General features: G+C 33.8%; 1 protein-coding gene across 3 annotated transcripts in view; it reads left to right on the top strand.

Annotated features, from left to right (window-relative positions):
- AP3B1 (adaptor related protein complex 3 subunit beta 1) overlaps positions 1-19330 on the top strand; it is a 256686-nt gene that overhangs the window by 108635 nt on the left and 128721 nt on the right. For all 3 annotated transcript variants that reach the window (XR_007134506.1, XM_047778162.1, XM_047778163.1), the window contains exons 8-14: positions 329-484; positions 4174-4271; positions 6104-6158; positions 6249-6320; positions 9074-9136; positions 12713-12845; positions 17107-17216. Coding sequence is in view for 2 of the 3 variants with exons in the window: in XM_047778162.1 (XP_047634118.1) it covers positions 329-484; positions 4174-4271; positions 6104-6158; positions 6249-6320; positions 9074-9136; positions 12713-12845; positions 17107-17216 (687 nt within the window). In the remaining variant the exon portion in view is untranslated. The remainder of the gene's footprint in view (positions 1-328; positions 485-4173; positions 4272-6103; positions 6159-6248; positions 6321-9073; positions 9137-12712; positions 12846-17106; positions 17217-19330) is intronic.

The raw sequence follows: 19330 nt of genomic DNA, 5'->3' as shown, positions 1-19330 counted from the left end.
AGACTTTGTTAGACTTTAATGATCAAGTTTTCCCTTTGAGCAGCTGTGGGTATTTCTATGATAATTTAATATTTTTAGAGGTTTACTATGTAGCAGAAAGTATTATCTGTAGCACCAAAGGACAGTTATTGCATTACAAATTATGAGAAAGGGGGAGGTCTGTTTTCCATATAGGTAACATAATATTTTCAAATTGCCTCAACAGTGGTATTCTACAGTAAAATACTATTATTATTGTAGCTTCTTTTTTTTTTTTAAGTTATCTTTGTGTACTATTTAGACTGTTCTTAGTCTTAAACTAATCTTGGAATTGGATTCTTTCCTGTAGGATGATGGTCTAGAGGACAATGAAAAGGATTTCTATGATTCTGATGAGGAACAGAAGGAAAAGAGTGATAAAAAGAAGAAGGCTTATACTATGGATCCAGACCATAGACTTTTAATTCGGAATACAAAGCCTTTGCTTCAGAGCAGGAATGCAGCGGTATGTTGAAACCATTGTAAGAACTCATTCGTAGATCTTTGAAAACAGTGGCTAAAATTATATAAGTCCAGTAAACAAGTCTTTATTTTTGAGAGTGCTATGGAGCATTTGTTTGTATAGTAAAAATCAGATTTTGATAGGAACACTTGGTTTGATAGCTGTATGCCTACTGGACTTCATCTACTTTTTTGTGCTTTTGTTCATTGGACTCCTAAATTATGAGCTCAGGCTGTTTCCCAGTTGATTGGAGGACTGTATGTATTTCTCTATTACTGGATGTGGTTGTGAGTATTTAATCTCATATCAGTTCAGAATATTTGTATTTACCTGAGAAGAGTTTTGAAGAGACCAACACTTAACAAAAGCACCTAACCTAATTCCTCTTATATGGTCATTTTTACCTGGTAGGAGTAATTAAAAATCAATTTTATTTGGGTCCTAAGATTTTTTTGTTTTATTTTACAGCTTTTTAACTGGTAGGAATAGTTAATTTTTAAGTAACCTTTTATATTTTAGAAGACTACATGTGCACAATAGAAAAATACACACTAGCAAAACTAAATAAAATTAAAACATTATATTCCCATCACTCAGAAATCACTATTATAATATCTTAATCCAATTTTTCCCAGATTTTTTCTTTGTATATATATTTCATGGATGTATGTCTGTACATATATATTTTTTAAACCAAGATAAAAATCATACTACATATAGTATTTTTAACCTATTTTTTTTTCTAGACAGTTCTCTATTTCTGTTTCAGTAAAATTTCATCTCATTTAATACCAATTTATCTTAAATTCTTTTACAAGTGGTTCATCTATACCAGTTATGCAGCATGGCATCTGGTTGTTACATTTTATAAACCTCTCAAGTCTTGCAGAATGTTCCTCTGGGTTTATCTGGTTGGTTCCTTTTCTAAAGTCTCAATGGATTCAGGTTAAAAATTTTCTTAAACTTCTTTAATTAAAAAAAATTTCTTAATAAATTGTTCAATTAGTAAAAACTTTAAAAAGTATAATTTCCCTTGAACTACTTTGTTTGCTTGATAATTTAGTGCTTAGAGCTTTGTATATGTATCTTAAGAATTAGCAGAAGTTTTTATCTTATACCTAGTGATTTAATCTCTAATCGTGATTAAGTACCCATGCACAGTAGTAACAAATATTTTATTAATGTAAAATATGCCTGTCTTTTAATGTGCCCTATCTTGGCCAGATGGTACTTAAATAGCTGTAGCTTGCCACCTAAAACTCTGCTTTATAATCAACTCACTGTTAATTTTAAACTTCATCTTATAAACTGGTTTTACAATGCAGATACTTAACTGATCAAAAATGTTCTTGAATAGTGAAACAAATAGAGGTAGTTTGTGTTTTTTCTTCCACTGTGTTTTGGTTCCTTACTTATTTGATTGTGTACCAAGTAGAGGTAGTTTATTTTTTGTTCCATTGCGTTTTGGTATCCTGCTTGTTTAGTGCTACTAAATATACATAAAGGTTGACTTCTGAAGGATTGTGAATAGATTTTATTTGTTTTAGCCTTTGACTCCTAACTTACAAGAGAAACTTGGAGAATTTGTTTCAGGAAACTTTGTAGTGCCGTTTAGATTGAATTGGAGATAAGAAATTCTGAAAACAATGTTGAGAGGCTCTTCTGACAGTCTAGAGAAGCTGATAGTGGTATGAATGGTTAGGAATAGAAAAATGCTCATAAGGATATACTTTATTATGAACATACATAATGTAATTGTTGAGAGTCTATGAGTTTGTATATTTTTAGTGGTTTAGATTTTGAAGTTATGGGAGCTTCCCTAATGGCTTTTACAAATTAGAATATAAATTTCAAATTTGGGGTATTGAAGAGACTTTAAACTGTTAGACTTTTAAATATTTGGGAAAAGAAGATCATTTAGCCCTTTTGGGTTTGGAAATGCCCTAATTAACATATTAGAACAGATGACATACTAAGTGGAATCTAGAATCTTAACAACATTGACATATATAGAAAGTACAATTTATTAAACTTCAACCTTTTTTTATCATATACTAGTGCTTATTAGCCAGCTATATGATTTAATATTTTAAAAAGTGTCTATCACCTACTTATAGAATAAATCAGTCATTAAATGAGTTTTTCTTAATAAGATGCTAAATTCCATAGAGTTTATTCTTTAGTTTAAGTCTATGTGTAGATCACAAGTGAAAAGAATAAGATATCCTCAAACTTCTCAAGTTTCCAAGTAATGTCCGAAAGCTATAAATCAGTCTTGTTAAAAAAAAAAAAAAAAAGCAACAAAATGCCAAACAGCAGTAAATTTAGGATCCTGTAAACTCTATTTTAAAAAATATTTCTTAGTTTTAGAAGAAACTCTTTTTTCACTTGCAGCAACCTTAGGTACTTAGTACTCTTTAGGCATGTATAAAATTCCTGTCGTATGTTTGTCAGAACTTATAGTCCAAGCAGAAGTAAAGTAGTGTTAATATACCTTCCTAACCAAAGACAGGAGGATGTAACTTCTGGAGTTCTCTCTCAGCAGTTGTCGCACATTGAACCAGATGCTTTCAGTAAGTGGGAAGTCGGGAAGTTTGATGTCTGGATCTAAGTGTAGAGCCATGTAGGGGAAATATAGTGCTCTTGCATTTTATGACAGAGACATTGTGATTACCCTTATGATGGCTTTAAACTAAGGTTCTGCCTTTTGAAAAATAGGATCATTTCAAAAGTTGCTGTTGTAGAGAAATTGTTTTAACTTAAGTGTACTTTTTAAAAAGTTTAACCTACTTATGACTGTTGCCCTTAAGCGTCTGCCTTCGCTTGGAAAGACATGCTTAATTTTAGATAATGAGAAAAAGAATATATACATACATAGACACACACATACATCTGTAACTGGGTCACTTTGCTGTACAGCAGAAAGTGACAGAACATTGTAAATCAACTATAATAAAAATATTAATTAATTGATCAATTAATCAAAAAATTCCCCCTCAGTGCAATAGCAGGACTAGGTAGTGTATGGGATTTGGAGTGTGTCACACGTTGTCCTGTATTGGCTGTCAGATCTCTAGGAGTTCATTTAACATCCATTTTCTTTTCTGAGGATGTATGGGTTTCCTAGAGCTGCCATAAGAAATTTATCAAACACTGGGTAGGTGAAAACAATAGAAATTTATTTGCTCACATTTCAGGAGGCCAGAAATTAAAAAAAAAAAAAAAATCGGAGCGTCATTGGGGTTGGTTCTTTCTGGAGGCTCTGAAGGAGAAACTAGCTTCTGGTGGTTGTCAGCCGTCTTTGGCATTCCTTGACTTCTAGGCCGCCCTGCAATCTCTGCCTCCATCTTCATATTGCCTTCTTTTCCGTGTCTCTGTGTGTCCTTTTCTGTCTCTTTTAAGGACACTCACGTTGGATTTAGAGCCCACCCTAATCAAGTATGATCTCATCTTAGTCATTACCGTAATAACATTTGCAAAGGCTTTCTTTCCAAATAAGGTCACATTCCAAGGAAAGACATGACTTCTTAAGGGAACACTGTTCAACCTGCGACAAAGGATAACAGCATACTCATCTTATTTCAGAGGAATTCTGTAGGAGTTAAAGGAAATAATATATAAGAATATTCTTTGAAACTGTAATATGAAACAGTGTTCATAATTCTCATTGTTTTCATGCTTTTATCTTTTAGGTGGTAATGGCAGTTGCTCAGCTGTATTGGCACATAGCACCAAAATCTGAAGTGGGCATTATTTCTAAACCACTGGTGCGTTTACTTCGTAGCAATAGGTAGGACATGATTTTATTCCTGTGTTTTCTTCTGTAATACTTCAAAAGTAATATTTGAACAAATAAAATATGTCTTTCAGGCATTTACCACATGGCTCTGACTGTATTTTATCAATGAGATTTCTTAAGGTGATCATTATAAAAGCTTTCATAATATCATCTCAACGTTAATGATAACTATTGAAGATTTTAAAACCTCAAACCCAAAGAAATTGAAAATATTTTTTTGGCATGTAGCATATGCTGTTACCAGTAGCCTTGTGTTGGTGTTTGATATTTCTGGGTGTGATAAGAATAATGATTGGGATTTCTGTTAAATCTGGAATCACTGAAAAACTGTTTTAATGTATGATCAGATTGGCTTAATGTAATTATATATAACTTTATGTAAAGGAATACATATCCTGAATTATGTTGTTTATGACAAAATTGCTGCTTCCTATAAAGTTACAATATTTAATTACTATAGTTCACTCTAAGAAGATAGTTACATTCTTAATAGCTACTTATTTTAAGAAATGTGTACTCTTTTCATTTCCTTTGGGTGGGTGGATAAATAGATGGATAGATAAATAGAATACTTTTCTCTTTAATTTTACCTCTCTATAATTCAGCAGTTCACATCAACAATTCAGAAAACTTAGTGAGTTCCTGTGATATGTGCTTTCAAAGTTAAATCAAATTTTTGCCATTTGTTTAATTAAGAATACCATTGTTCATCATGGACTTGGAGAAAAGACTTGTGGCTGCCTGATGGGAGGGGGATGGGGTGGGAGGGATCGGGAGCTTGGGCTTATCAGACACAATTTAGAATAGATTTACAAGGAGATCCTGCTGAGTAGCATTGAGATCTTTGTCTAGATACTCATGTTGCAGCAGAACAAAGGGTGGGGAAAGAAATATAATTGTAATGTATACATGTAAGGATAACTTGATCCCCTTGCTGTACAGTGGGAAAATAACAAAATAAAAAAAATTAAAGAAAAATTAAAAAAAAGAGAGAAAAAAAAAGAATGCCATCGTTTCAAGCTATTTAGCACACCCTGGATATTTTGCAATAATTAGTTATTTTAAATTGAAATTTTTTCCTATTGAATCATTTTGCTGATAGAGTTGGGGGAAGAGAGATAATATTTATTTTTGTCCTTAACTCAAACTTAGTGCGACAACTTTAGCTCTAGTTTGCTTTTGCCATTCCTTGGTCAGATATTATTTCCTTTGTGTTTCTCTGTCTCTATACATAGTCATTCTTTCCATTTTATCAGTTCAGCAATTTTCCTTTTCTATAGCTGGTTCAAAGGTTACCAGAAGGATCTGGAATGCATCTGTCACATGAAGCATTATCCCAGATTTAGTTTTACATTCATTTCTTAGATTTTTGGACATAAAATGACATGATTTTTTTTTTTTTTTTTTTGCTTTTTAAAAACTTGTCTTTCACTCTGGGCAGAATTGCATCACATGGGGAGTCTTTCATTCAGGAGTTTATATTAACACCCTGGTCATGTTTGTTCCATGCCCTAAGAATACCTTTTTTGCATGTATTCAGAGCAACTACAATATTGGCTTTACATGTTAGGAATACAGTATTATTAAATTTGTTTTATTCTTCCTCATGGTGTGTCAAACCTAATTTATTGATAGTTTATAGGGAAAATGTATTTTAAAAGAATACATAAATATCTAAGATTTACTAAAGACTTTTCAATATTCTATTTAAGAGTTCTATTCAATATGAAGCTTATTGCTGATTCTTTTTCTTTAATGTACTGTTTACTTAAAGATATTTCATTGGAAAATATACCCAGTGAAAATCTTCCTTTAATTTTTAGGGAGGTTCAGTATATTGTCCTACAGAATATAGCAACTATGTCAATTCAAAGAAAGGTATGTACATTGTGAACACAAAATTCAAGATAGAAGTAAATACATTGGTACCACAACATATGTATTTATTTACTTATTTTTGTAATCTAGGGTATGTTTGAACCTTATCTGAAGAGTTTCTATGTCAGGTCAACTGATCCAACTATGATTAAGATACTGAAGGTAAGTACGCTCTTATTTTCAAATAGTTTAATGCATGTTTACTTTGACACTATTGCTGTGACTCCTGACATCTACAAAGTGTAGATCTGTTCTTTAAGAAAATAGATACATTGAGGTATTTTTCTTTATGCTTTTTAAACTATATTGTTATACTAATTACTGTGCTACATTCTAATAATACAGAGTTAAGGCATACTACCTGCACCTTGAATAACTCACAGTTTGTGAAGAAGACAGACATGTAATTAGATAATTTCAGCACTATCTAGTAGACGATTTGAATTTGATGTAGAGATTTGAATTGGGTGTTGTAGAAAAACAGAAAGATAAGATTAATTCTATGGGAAATTTAGAAAGGATGTGGAAAAGATGATGTTTAAGTGGATCTTAAGAGAATAACATGATTTTGTCAATTTTTTTGTTTATTTTGGGCTACTCCAAGGCATATGGAGTTCCTGGGGCCAGGGATCAGGTCTAAGCCACATGTGTGACCTAGTTGCAACAGTGCTTGATCCTTAACCCACTCTGCTGGGCTGGGGAGCAAACATGCATTCCAGTGCTCTAGAGATGCCGCCAATCCCATTGTGCCACAGCAGAAACTTAGAAATTTCAGGTTTTTGATTTTTTTTTTTTTTTGGCTGCATCCATCCATGTGGAAGTTTCAAGCGAGGATTGGAATCCGAGCCACAGCTGTGACCTACACCACAGCAGCAGCCACTTTGGATCCTTGACCCTCTGCACTGGGCCAGGGATCAAACCTGTACCTCAGCAGTGACCCTGTAATTTTTTTGTTGTTGGTAAGTAAGTTGATTGTGAGGTCATGGAGTTGGGGATAGGAGAAAGGCACATTTTTTGCTAACGCAAGAGATTATGAAAGAGTGTTGCGTTCAGTGAATGACTACAGTGTAGAGTGTGATCATGGAGTTCCCGTGGTGGCTCAATGGTTAACAAATCCGAACCCAACTAGGAACCATGGGGTTGCGGTTCGATCCCTGGCCTTGCTCAGTGGGTTAGGGATCCGACGTTGCTGTGAGCTGTGGTGTGGGTTGCAGACGCAGCTTGTATCCCACGTTGCTGTGGCTCTGGCGTAGGCCAGCGGCTACAGCTTCAATTAGACCCCTAGCCTGGGAACCTCCATATGCCGTGGGAGCGGCCCTGGAAAGGGCAGAAAGACAAAAAAAAAAAAAAAAGAGTGTAATCATGGATATAAAGTTATAATAATTAAAATAATAGAAAAATAAGTGAAATAGAATAGAAATCATGGAGACAGATCCATGCATTACACATCAGTGAAGAAAGGGAGGACTATTCAGTAAATATGGAGATGATTAATTATTCATATGAAAACTGAGTTTAATTTAAAAACACTGAGACTTCTTGCTGTATAGCACAGGGAACTATATCCAGTCACTTGTGATGGAACATGATGGAGAATAATGTGAGAAACTGAATGTATGTATATATGTACTGGGTCACTTTGCTGTACAGTAGAAATTGACAGAACATTGTAAATCAGCTGTAATGGAAAAAATAAAAATCATAAAAATGAAAAAAATTAAACACTGAGACACAGCCAAATTGAAGGATAAATTTACAGAATAATTGGTTTGCAATCCTCAAACGTGTCAAGGTTGTGAAAGTCAAAGATTGAGAAGCTTTCAGACTGAAGTAGACTAAAGAGACAGCTAAACATAATATATAATAAGGAATTGGATTCTTTTATTATATATTGTTGAGATAATTAGTGAGACTCCAATATAAGTGATTACTGTATAGGTGCGATGCATCAGTATTAGTTTCCTGGTTTTCTTGGTTGTATTGTGGTCCATAAGACAATGTCCTTGTTTGTAGGAAATATACACAGATATATTTGGAAATGATAGAGGTTGACAACTCTAGACTCAAATTATTCAAATAAAGACTGCTGCTTTTTGCCTTTCCTATATGTTTGAGATTGTTTTTTAAAACTGTACCAAAAAATGTTATCATCAAAATAAAATGAAAAGTTTGTTCGTAATGAAGGGGAAGATATTTCTAGTACATATATCTGAAAAATGACAAGTATCCAGAATATATAAAGAACTCCCAGAGTCTGTGCCTTTTAATTAGAGTTTTTAGACCATTTGCTTTTAATGTCATTATTGATATGATTGTGTCTATCTCTACATCTTGGGTTACATTTTCTGTTTGTCCCATCTGTTCTTTTCATGCTTTCCTACAGACTGATTGAATATTTTTATGAGTAGAAACTGAAATTTTTTAGTGTGCCTGTTTGAGATGGACTTCTACTTGCATATTTCTTGTAAACTACAAATCCAGAAGAGAGAATTAAAATGTCTAAATATTGGGGTGGTAGGATGAAGAAAAACAAAATCAAGAGAATTAATTGGTATCTGGAATACAGAGGTATTATATGGAGGGCAAGTTGTTTTCTGGCTTTATTAATAGAAGAAAAATCAAACTACCTTTAGTTGTTCAGATTAATTACATATAAATTTTAAATTGGGACAAACAGTTGAAGATGTAGAATTCTCCTTTGTGTAATTATTTTTTTAAGCACTCTATAGTCATTCCATGTTTGTAGGTGTAGAGAGACAAAGTTCACCTAAAGGGTAGAATGCCTCATAACATTTGTAATAGCGTGATTTAAAAAATATATAGAATTACCTTTCCATTAAATGCCTAGCATTTAGTAAATTCATTGTTTCTATTTGTGTTTTTAAATGTTTACCTTCTCTTTTTTTCTACCGTAGCTTGAAATTTTGACAAATTTGGCAAATGAAGCCAACATATCAACTCTTCTTCGAGAATTTCAGGTTTGTGTGCAATGCTTGTTATACACTAACTTCTAAAACATCTGTTCAGTTTTAAGTTAGATATACATCTTTCAGAGTTCCCGTCGTGATTCAGCAATTAACGAATCTGACTAGCATTCATGAGGCTATCCCTGGCCTCACTCAGTGGGTTAAGGATATGGCGTTGCCATGAGCTGTGGTGTAGGTCACGATGCGGTTCAGATCCCCTGTTGCTGCAGCTGTGGTGTAGGCCAGCAGCTACAGCTCTGATTTGACCCCTAGCCTGGGAGCCTCCATATGCCATGGGTGTGGCCCTAAAAAACAAAACAACAACAAAAAATAAAGTTAGATATGTATCTTTCTCTTTTTAGAAATGTGTAATTAAATAAATAAAACAGTGATTCAGGATAAGATTGACAACCAATAAATGTTTTTAAGAATAAACGTTAACTACAAATTTAAAATTTAAGGGAAATGGGATAGTAGTCCCATTCATATTTTCGTATCACAGAATTTGAGACACTGGTTATAACTCTCAGTTTGAAAATAAGTTCCTCTAAGGATTCTTCTTGTTCTGTCAACAGTAGTCCATGCTATACTCTGCAGTCATGAAAATGGCTTCATTTCTTACGTGATTGTCCATATTTGATTGACCTACTGCTGTTTTAGACGTTGTCCTCTTAGCTTCATGAATAGCTCAAACAGATGTGTTTAAAATTACCCCCACCATGGTTTTTTAAATTGTTATTATTGTTTTGTTTTGCTGTTTTGGGGAGTTCCCATTGTGGCTCAACAGGTTAAAAATTGACTATTGTATCCATGAAATATGGATTCAATCCCTGGCCTCGCTCAGTGGGTTAAGGATCAGGCATTGCTGCAAGCTGCAGTGTAGGTTGCAGACCCTCAGATTTGACTTTGCCATGTCTGTGACATAGGCTGACAGCTACGGCTCTGATTCACCCTCTAGGCTGTGAACTTCCATATGATGTGGGTGCAGCCCTAAAACGGCAAAAAAAAAAAAAAAAAAAAAAGATTGTTATGCTTCCCGGCCTCACATCCCTCAAAAATATTATTAAAAATTTATTTCATGGTTCATATGCCCTTTATGATGAAAAGGTTAGATCTGAAGACTAGCGCTTGGAGCACAGTAATAGAAAACATCAATACTATGAGTTTTACATCTTGTCAACAGTTTTCTTAACAAAAGTATATTCCATGCTGTACACTAATCACAGAGTTTTATGTCAATGCCTAGCTTTTATAAAGTTATTTTGTTGCCATAATCATTCTCTATGCCTATATTAAATTTCTTTTTAGCTATATAGACATTGTGTTTCTTTTTAAACATGTGATCTTATACTTTTAATAGAAGTAGTAGAATGTTAATAACATCTTCATGCTTTATAATTTTTTAACTAGATGACTGTACTTGCATGCTATTTATTTTTCTAGAAAAATTCCTTGGGAAATTAGGGTATCTTGGGTTCCTGCTCATCTTATATTTATATGCCAGAAAATATAGTGTCTCAAATCTTAGCCAGTAAACTATATAGAACAGTGTTTACATTTGACTTGTAATTCATTTTTATAGGTTTGCTTATCTATTTATTTCTAAGTATTTTAGTTTTTTTTCTTCATGTTTGCAGTTTCCTCTTTTCCTTTTTTCCTGCCGTGATGCTTAATCTGTGTGATTTGTTTGCATGTCCTTTTGCTGTCTACTTTTTGCACATGTCAAGTTTATTGGGGTTTTAGGGAGTCTCAGGTAATTTTACGGCATTGTTTAGTTGTATGGAGGGTCACACATTGGACCTGTTTCAAAATCTTGGTCATCCAATCATTTCATTTAATATCAGGATGTTTAATAAGGTCCATTATTCAGTCAGACTTTGTAATATATCTTTTTTACATCCGTCCATTTTTATCAGTGTATATTTGTACCATATTCATCTGTTTATGGGTTATATTCATAGATGTGTATAGTTTACAACTTTGAGTGAAATTGAGAATGTTTCAAATACTTTTTTTTAATTGAAGAAATTAGGTAATCAGCTGGGCAATGGCTTTAAATACAGTTGATCTTTCCTACATGGGACTAAGAGTTTAACTTGTTTAATTTATTTCTTCAACTTTTTTTTTTTTTTTGCTTTTTAGGACCTCACCTGAGGCATATGGAGGTTCCCAGGCTAGGGGTCAAATCAGAGCTGCCTCTGCCAGCCTATGCCACAGCCACAGCAAGGCCAGATCCTTAACTCACTGAGCGAGGCCAGGGATTGAACCAGGTATCAAATGCACAACCTCATGTTTCCTATTTGGATTCGTTTCTGCTGAGCCATGATGGAATCTCCTATTTCTTCAACATTAAATCATTCTCTTGGTACCATTTTCACTAAATTTGTGTCTTTTTAGATATTCTTGGATGATCTCCATTTGCCACTTAGGAATCATTTAAATGCATATAATTTTTTGCATGTTACACGAAAATGGTATTAATGCTACATTATGGGAGTTCTTGTCATGGCGCAGCGGAAACGAATCCGACTAGGAACTTGAAGTTGTGTGTTCGATCCCTGGCCTCTCTCAGTGGGTTAAGAATTTGGCATTTCTGTGAACTGTGGTGTAGGTCACAGGCACAGCTCGGATCTGGCCTTGCTGTGGCTGTGGTGTAGGCTGGCAGCTGTAGCTCCGGTTATATACCTAGCCTGGGAACTTCTGTATGCCTCAGGTGTGGCCCTAAAAAGCAAAAGAAAAAATGTACATTATGTACTTATCATTTGAGGTTGGGAATTTTTTTTTAATTTCATTTGAAAAATGAGATTTTAAATTCCATTTTTATATAATGTTATAAATATGCATATTAATAGTACATTTGTTTCTAGATACAATAAAAGCTTAATTTTTAAATTAGGGAAGTTATAACCAAAGTGAAATTCTTTAGGTGTGTAATAAGTAAATGATTCATGTCTTTTTAAGTTTGTATAAATGTATGGTTTATGGTGTATTTTTATAACATTCTTTTAAAGAAGATTGTTTTCAAAAGTGCGGTGTTTTATCTTGTAAATTGAGTATTTATAAAGTCTATTAAAATGCTACTCATTGTAGCTTATATAGTTTTGTTGCCATTCAGAAATCATTTTGAAAGTAAATTGTTTATCCGTAGCATATTGATCCTTTTCCTCCTCTTCTCTCAATTTTTAAGTTTAGTATCTCTGAAAAAGCAACCCTTTTTTCATAGATTCACAGATGCTTCTGATTAAATGAACTGAAATCTCTAAAGAGAGAACTCTCATCATCTCTTTCAACCTTGCACTTAAACTAATTGCTGTCTTTGGGTGACTGCTCCTCACTATCTCTTTTGGAGTCATAAGCTACTGGTGGCCACAGGTGAATGAACCTAGCTTGAAAATGTGCCCCTTCTGTAGCCACATTCTTGAAGTGAAAAAATAAATAAAGTTAAGAGTTGGACCTACTTTTGTGCCTATAGATGAGAAGATTACGTATTCTAGAATTTCTGTAGATTGACAAAGGTTAATATTATAGGGATTTTATTGTTCACATGATAGTACTGGTGTATAAACTAATTAAGATAATATTTTTTAGACCTACGTGAAAAGCCAGGATAAACAATTTGCAGCAGCCACTATTCAAACTATAGGCAGATGTGCAACCAATATCTCAGAAGTCACTGACACATGCCTCAATGGCCTGGTGTGTCTGCTGTCCAACAGGGATGGTAAGTTGACAGATTTATTTTCAAATAATTTATCATTTGAATATTCTTAGTATGATCTGCAAATGTAACTTCTTTTTATATTGCATTTTAGTTTTTCCTGTATAATATTTTATCTTTGAAATACACACATACACACACGCACACAGTTTTTTGTTGTTATTTTAGTAAATTACTTAACTTACAAACAGAATTTTTTGGCCTAAACAGAACTAAGAAAGCGTTGTTTGTTTTTTCATCATTTAATCACTTTCATTGTGCCCTTTCCACAAAGATTCCATTTTACTGCTTTTTAATGGTGTAAGTCATGTATAATGTTGGTTCACCTGCAGAGGGTGCTAAAAGCAGGCAAATGACTTGATAACATGAAAAGTTATAAAAGCTTGATCAAAAAGTATGCTAAATGTGTACCGTCAAAGTTTTTTTTTTTTTTTTCCCAGAAATTCAGCTAGTAATTTTATATGCAAGATGAATTAGATTTAAAAGTCATCAGTTTGGAACAGCTTAATGTTTTTAAGCCAAACATTGTCTAAACATTTAGTGTAACTGGATAGATAATATCCAGTAGGGATATGTAGTCTAGATTTCATACTTTCTGTGATAAGATGTCAGTTATTTCTATGAAGTGGATTTAGAATAAATGAGACCTTTCGGAGAAAGAAAAAGGATTCAACTTTAACATTTAAAATTATTTATAATAATGAGATTAAAATGAGATTCTTTTCAGGAAAAGCATAACTTTCTTTGTAAAACCATTGAAATTTTTGTGGACTTCTAAATGTAATTCTCTCATATCTAGACAGTTATATGTGTCAGAGAAGCCATAAGGTGAAATAACAAAATTGATTTTTTAAAATATTTTATTTGGAAAGTAACTTTTTACTGCAATGACTCTGTTACCCATAATTGTCTTTCCCACATGTTAATCTCTTTAGAAAGCTCTAACATTGTTGTAAGTACTTTTGATGAAAAAAAAAATGGAAACAAAATTTATCTCCAAATAAGAGTTACCTTTATTGTAAGCATGAAATTATAAACTTTAAGCTAAAATGTTATGATGCATGTAACATTTTTCTATATGCAGTATTGTTACTCCCAAAAGTGGCAACAAAAATTATTGAACTTTCTTTTTAAATTTGACTTTAGAAGGTAACTACAGAAGATAGGGTGGTAAATATGATCTATTTTATCTGTTTCTACTTTTAACAGTAAATCCTTTTTATTTTTGTTTCTATGTCATACTTTAAAATGTGAGTTTAAAAATGTTTTCATTTTTCTATATCTTTAATAATGACTTTCTGTTTGATCAAACAAGGCACAGTTCCATTTGTTTGCATACAAAAAGCACCACAAATCAGTTAGAACATTGCTTAGTTCTTCCAAATACAAGATGTATTCAGTGTTTCTCAGTTTTTTATTTTATGACCCCTTTTACTCATGGGAAATTTTTAGGCTGGATTTTAAAGCAGTTATTTCTACTTTGGCTTTGTAACATTAATTTCTCAAAAATATTTTTTATTGACTTTGATTTAAAAGATGAATTCACAACCCTTTTAAGGGAAGTAGTATTTTAAGGGAAGAATAGATCATTTTATAATTAGACAATGAGAGACTACTATAATTTATAATTTATAGTCACTCTTTAACTAATTTAAACCCTGATAATTTAATGTTTAAGCTTTTGATTTTGGTAAATCAGAACTCACTTTATAACCATAGTTTTTTTTTTTTTTTTTTTTTTTGCTTTGAATGTTAAGAAACCTAAACTGTGTTTTGCAGGTTCTGGTTGCACAGTCCTCATTGGCTTGATTCTTTAACTCTTTATCATAGGTCTCACACTTTTGTAATTTGGATATCTGGCTCAGTAACATTAAAGAAAGTAATAATATTTTTAACCTATAATCATCAATCATTACATCAGAGCCCCTTTCTCTTTTTAGGAATAAATACTGTGAATGAGGCCTCAGTTTCTTTAAAAGCTGTAAGCTCTAAGGATTTGTGACTCTTTGATTTTATATTAGTATGAATACCTCATCATCTCCTCAGATAATATATCTTATCCCAGGGACAGCATTAGCTGCATTATTATATATATATTCTTCTTGGACCTATAGGGTTTTTTTGTTTTATCGTTGTTGACTTTTTCTTTGTTGGCATAGGCAGGACTTCTAGGCAGACTTAAAGCTTGCCCTGGATAGTTCAATATCACTATGTAGGATTCATTGACATTTCCTAAGGAAACTTCTTTAGAAGAAATCTTCATTTCAGTTGACTTAGGATAATTTAATTCTGTAGTTAATTTTCTTTAGGTAGCATATTAGCAAAATTTACTTGTCTTATCATTTCCTATAAACTAAAAGGATTGGGGCAGAGAACTATTTTTTGTTTTATTTTGTTTAGTTTTATATAATCTAATAAGCCTTTGTTGAAAACTTGAATCAGTGAAGGTATTTAGTAAATGTAGAATAGATTAATAAAATAGTGTCTGCCTTTAAGGAGCTCACAATCTGATGGAGGGAGACAATAAAATAAAACAGCATATTATAGTCTTCCTGTATATTGACCACTCTTTCAGTTGCCAGCTATCTGCTCTCATGCAGAACTAGACTACCTGTGTTTGAATGTTAATGTTGTCTTCAATAAATTACTTAGTCTCCCTATGGTTCAGATTCCTCATTTGAAAAATGAAGATAATAGTAGGCTGCATTAATCTTAAGAAACCTAAGTAAACCAGTCACAGAAAGAAATTCTGAGTGTTTCCACTTGTATGAAGTGTTAGAATTGTCAAATTTGTAGAATCCAAGAGTAGAAAGAGCTCCTTGCCAGGGCCTAGGAGAAAAGGAAAATGAGGTACCACTAATTTGGGGCATTGAGGTTCAGTTAAGCAAGGTGATAAAGCTCTAGAGATCTACTGTATAACATTATACAGTAATGTCTTGTACACTTAAGATTTTGTTAAGAGGGGTAGATCTCATGTTCAGTGTTCTTACCAAAATAAAATAACTGTTCTTCTTAGAGTGAGGATCATTAGGTTCTCTTGAGGACAGGAGAAAGCTAGGAAAGGCCCAGAACATAAGATCATTTTGTGCTTGTGGTAGAGCACCACAGTAGTGCCAAGGTCTTTGAAAACCAGGAGGTGGCATAAAGGAAGAGAAAGGCTGAGCCACTCCTAGCACAAATTAATGTATTAGTTAAGGCCCTGGGAAGAAATAGATGATACACTTAAAAAGAGCTGATTGAGGAGAATTTAATGAAGAAACTATTTATAGTATGTGGGCCGTATTAAGGGAAACCAACAAGGTATGCTCTTACACCCTGAGGCTAGCAGGCTGGCAATGGTGGGAAGCCTTGACCATATCTAGAATTGAAGGGAAGGAGTGAGGAGTAGGGACAGTTACCAGACCCTGCTGGAGAGAGCCACTCATACGAGCTGAAACCTTCAGTAGAGGAATGCAAACATTCCTCCAGAGGGAGGCCTGGCAGGAGAACGTTCCAGGATAGTAAGTGTTCTCTCCTGCCCCTGATCGCCTGGTGGTGCTTCCTATTGACTAAATATAGTTGGAAGCCAGGGGCAAACAAGTCTGGCTAATGCAGTTATGGAGGTCAGCCTCTAAGGGCACAGAGTTGAGCCGAGGACGGCAGATAGTAGATTCATGCATCAAATAGAAACTGTTTAGCTCACAAACCCACTCTTTCTGGCTCTGACATCCATGCTATTTCTATAGCAATACCTCCCCTACTACTAATAATTCTTAGTACTCACTTTTCTAGTAAATTCTAGTAGTAATCCTTACTATTTCACTTTTTCATACCACTTAGGGAATTTTTTGTTGTTGTTTGCCATTTTCTTTAGAATTAAAAATGTTAATTAGATCATAGGTATTTGATGACCACTATATAATTGGTGGGAATCAAAGAACAGTATTTGAGAGCTGTAGGTAAAAGCCACAGATGCTTGAACATTATGATGATTACATAATTTAACTTCACTTTGCTTTTCTGAATTAAAGAAGCAGAAATTAGAAAGGAATGTCAGGAGCTAAGAGATAGCAGCAGAAGTTAGAGATTAAAGTTTACTCTTCTACTTTAGATGAATGCACACCCCCAAAATTTAGAAGTGCACTCATTGTTACAGTTTTCACTTAGTCATTTAAGACATGGGGACTCATTTGCTAATTTAAATTTACGTTTGACCAATAATAAAGCATTTGAATTGAATTACACATATTTTGTATAAATAATACTGATTTTTTTTTTTCTTCAGAAATAGTCGTTGCTGAAAGTGTGGTTGTTATTAAGAAATTACTGCAGATGCAACCCATTCAACATGGTGAAATTATTAAACATATGGCCAAACTCTTGGACAGTATCACTGTGAGTACCAATTAAGAGACCTTTGCTTTCAGTACCAGTGCAGCCATATTTTATGCAGCAAATGATAGTTTTGTTAAAAATTAATAGACATACTAAAGTAAAATGGTTAAGAAAGCGGAACTGTCTGGATTCTAATCCTTGTCCTAAGGTTGTGCACTGTTGTAGAAGGAAATCACAAATCTGAAAAGTGGGAAGGATGCAGTAAATACTGGAGAATTGGGTTGGAATTGGAGATATCATTGTGAACTTCTTGGGTTTTTATATAGATATCTAGATGTGTCTGAGTGTGTATGTGCATGTATATATGTGTCTGCATGCATTTGTATGTACACATATGAATGCATACGTGAGAATACAAACATCTATTTCCTATCACTATCCTTTGAGGGCCTCCATGCAATAACAACCCCAATAGCAATGAGTACACCTTGTGCCCAGACCTTGGTTTGTTTTTTGAGATAATAATTTCATGCTATAAATTCAGAAATTCACCCTTTTAAGTATCTAATTCAGTGGGGTTTGCTGTATTCCTAAAGTTGTATACCATCACCACCATGTAATTCCAGAACATTTGTATCACCTCTGAAATCAAGTCCATAACCTGAAACTCTTGATCCTCCCTTTACTGCAGCCCCTGACACGCACTAGTCTACTTTCTATCTGTATGGATTTGATTATTCTGGACATTTCATGCAAATGGATCGTACAATAAATGGCTTTTTGTGCCTGGCTTTTTCTCACTTAGCATGTTTTCAAGGTTCATGCATGTTGTAGAATGTAGTACTGCATCCCCTTTATGTAGACCTTGGTTTTTAATTTCCATTCCTCATTTAAAGGAACCAGGGCTCCTTAGAGAAATGGCTGATTTCAGAGCTAGAGCAAGGAAAGAAGATAATCTTGGAACATCTTGTTGGGTCATAAAAGCAAAGTAGTGCTCACAGAAATATAGAGACACGTCAAAAAGATACAGAGCCAGTTTGAAGGGGCTCCCACTGGCTAATTTGAGCAACAAAATAAATGACAGTAAAAGGAATAAAACCTGTTGAATAGGGTAAAAATCTCTGAATCTACACTGGAATGAATAAATGAGTAAGAAGAAAGGGAGGTTGTTCCTTAGAATGCAAAAACAACTAAGAAATGTAGAACAAATGATGGACTTAGAATATCACCTCTTGCCAGTCATCACAAGAGTAAGTGATTCTGGCAAGAATCATTAACAAATATTAAAAACTAGGGGTGAAAATCTGAGTAGTAACAGCAGATTTGTAAAGTCTCCAAGGATATCTTCATAAGGTACTTCTTAATTAAGAAAGGCAAATTGGAGTTCCCGTTGTGGCCCAGTGGTTAACGAATCTGACTAGGAACCATGAAGTTGCGGGTTCCATCCCTGGCCTTGCTCAGTGGGTTAAGGATCCGGTATTGCCGTGAGCTGTGGTGTAGGTTGCAGATGCAGCTTAGATCCCGAGTTGCTGTGGCTCTGACGTAGGCCAGCGGCTACAGCTCAAATTAGACCCCTAGCCTGGGAACCTCCATATGCCGTGGCAAGCGGCCCTAGAAAAAGGCAAAAAGACAAAAAAAATTAAAATAAAATAAAATAAAGAAGGGCAAATTAAGAACTTTTGACTTTACAGCAGAGAAACCTAGCAGACCCTACCTGAACCAAATGAACATAGTTAACATTGCCAGAAATGGGATCATATACCTTCTGATGAAGTACGCCAAACAGAACTTCACATCAAGTCTGTTGAGTTCCTGCCAAAAGTGAATAACTTCAATATAATCAAGAGGAAACATGAAACAAAACCAAGTGAGGATATTCTACAGAATAACTGTCTCATACTCTTTAAAAATGATAATGTCATGAAATGGAAAGAGAAACTCAGGAACCTTTCCAGTTTGAAAGAGATTAAAAGGATATGACAACTCTATACAACACATAATTTGGGATTTTCTTTTGCTTTATAAAAGATTTTATAGGGATAATTGGAAAAATTCTCAGTCAAATCTGGAGATTACGTAATTATATTGATTCATTGTTCATTTTCTTGGTTTTTTAATAATTCTACAGTGGTTATTATATAAGAGCATTCCTTTTATTAGGAAGTTTACATGGT

The sequence above is a fragment of the Phacochoerus africanus genome, chromosome 4 (genome assembly GCF_016906955.1).
Source record: "Phacochoerus africanus isolate WHEZ1 chromosome 4, ROS_Pafr_v1, whole genome shotgun sequence".
Classification (NCBI taxonomy): Eukaryota; Metazoa; Chordata; class Mammalia; order Artiodactyla; family Suidae; genus Phacochoerus; species Phacochoerus africanus.
Note: the sequence above shows the minus strand (reverse complement) of the source record. Positions and strands in the feature narration are given on the sequence as shown.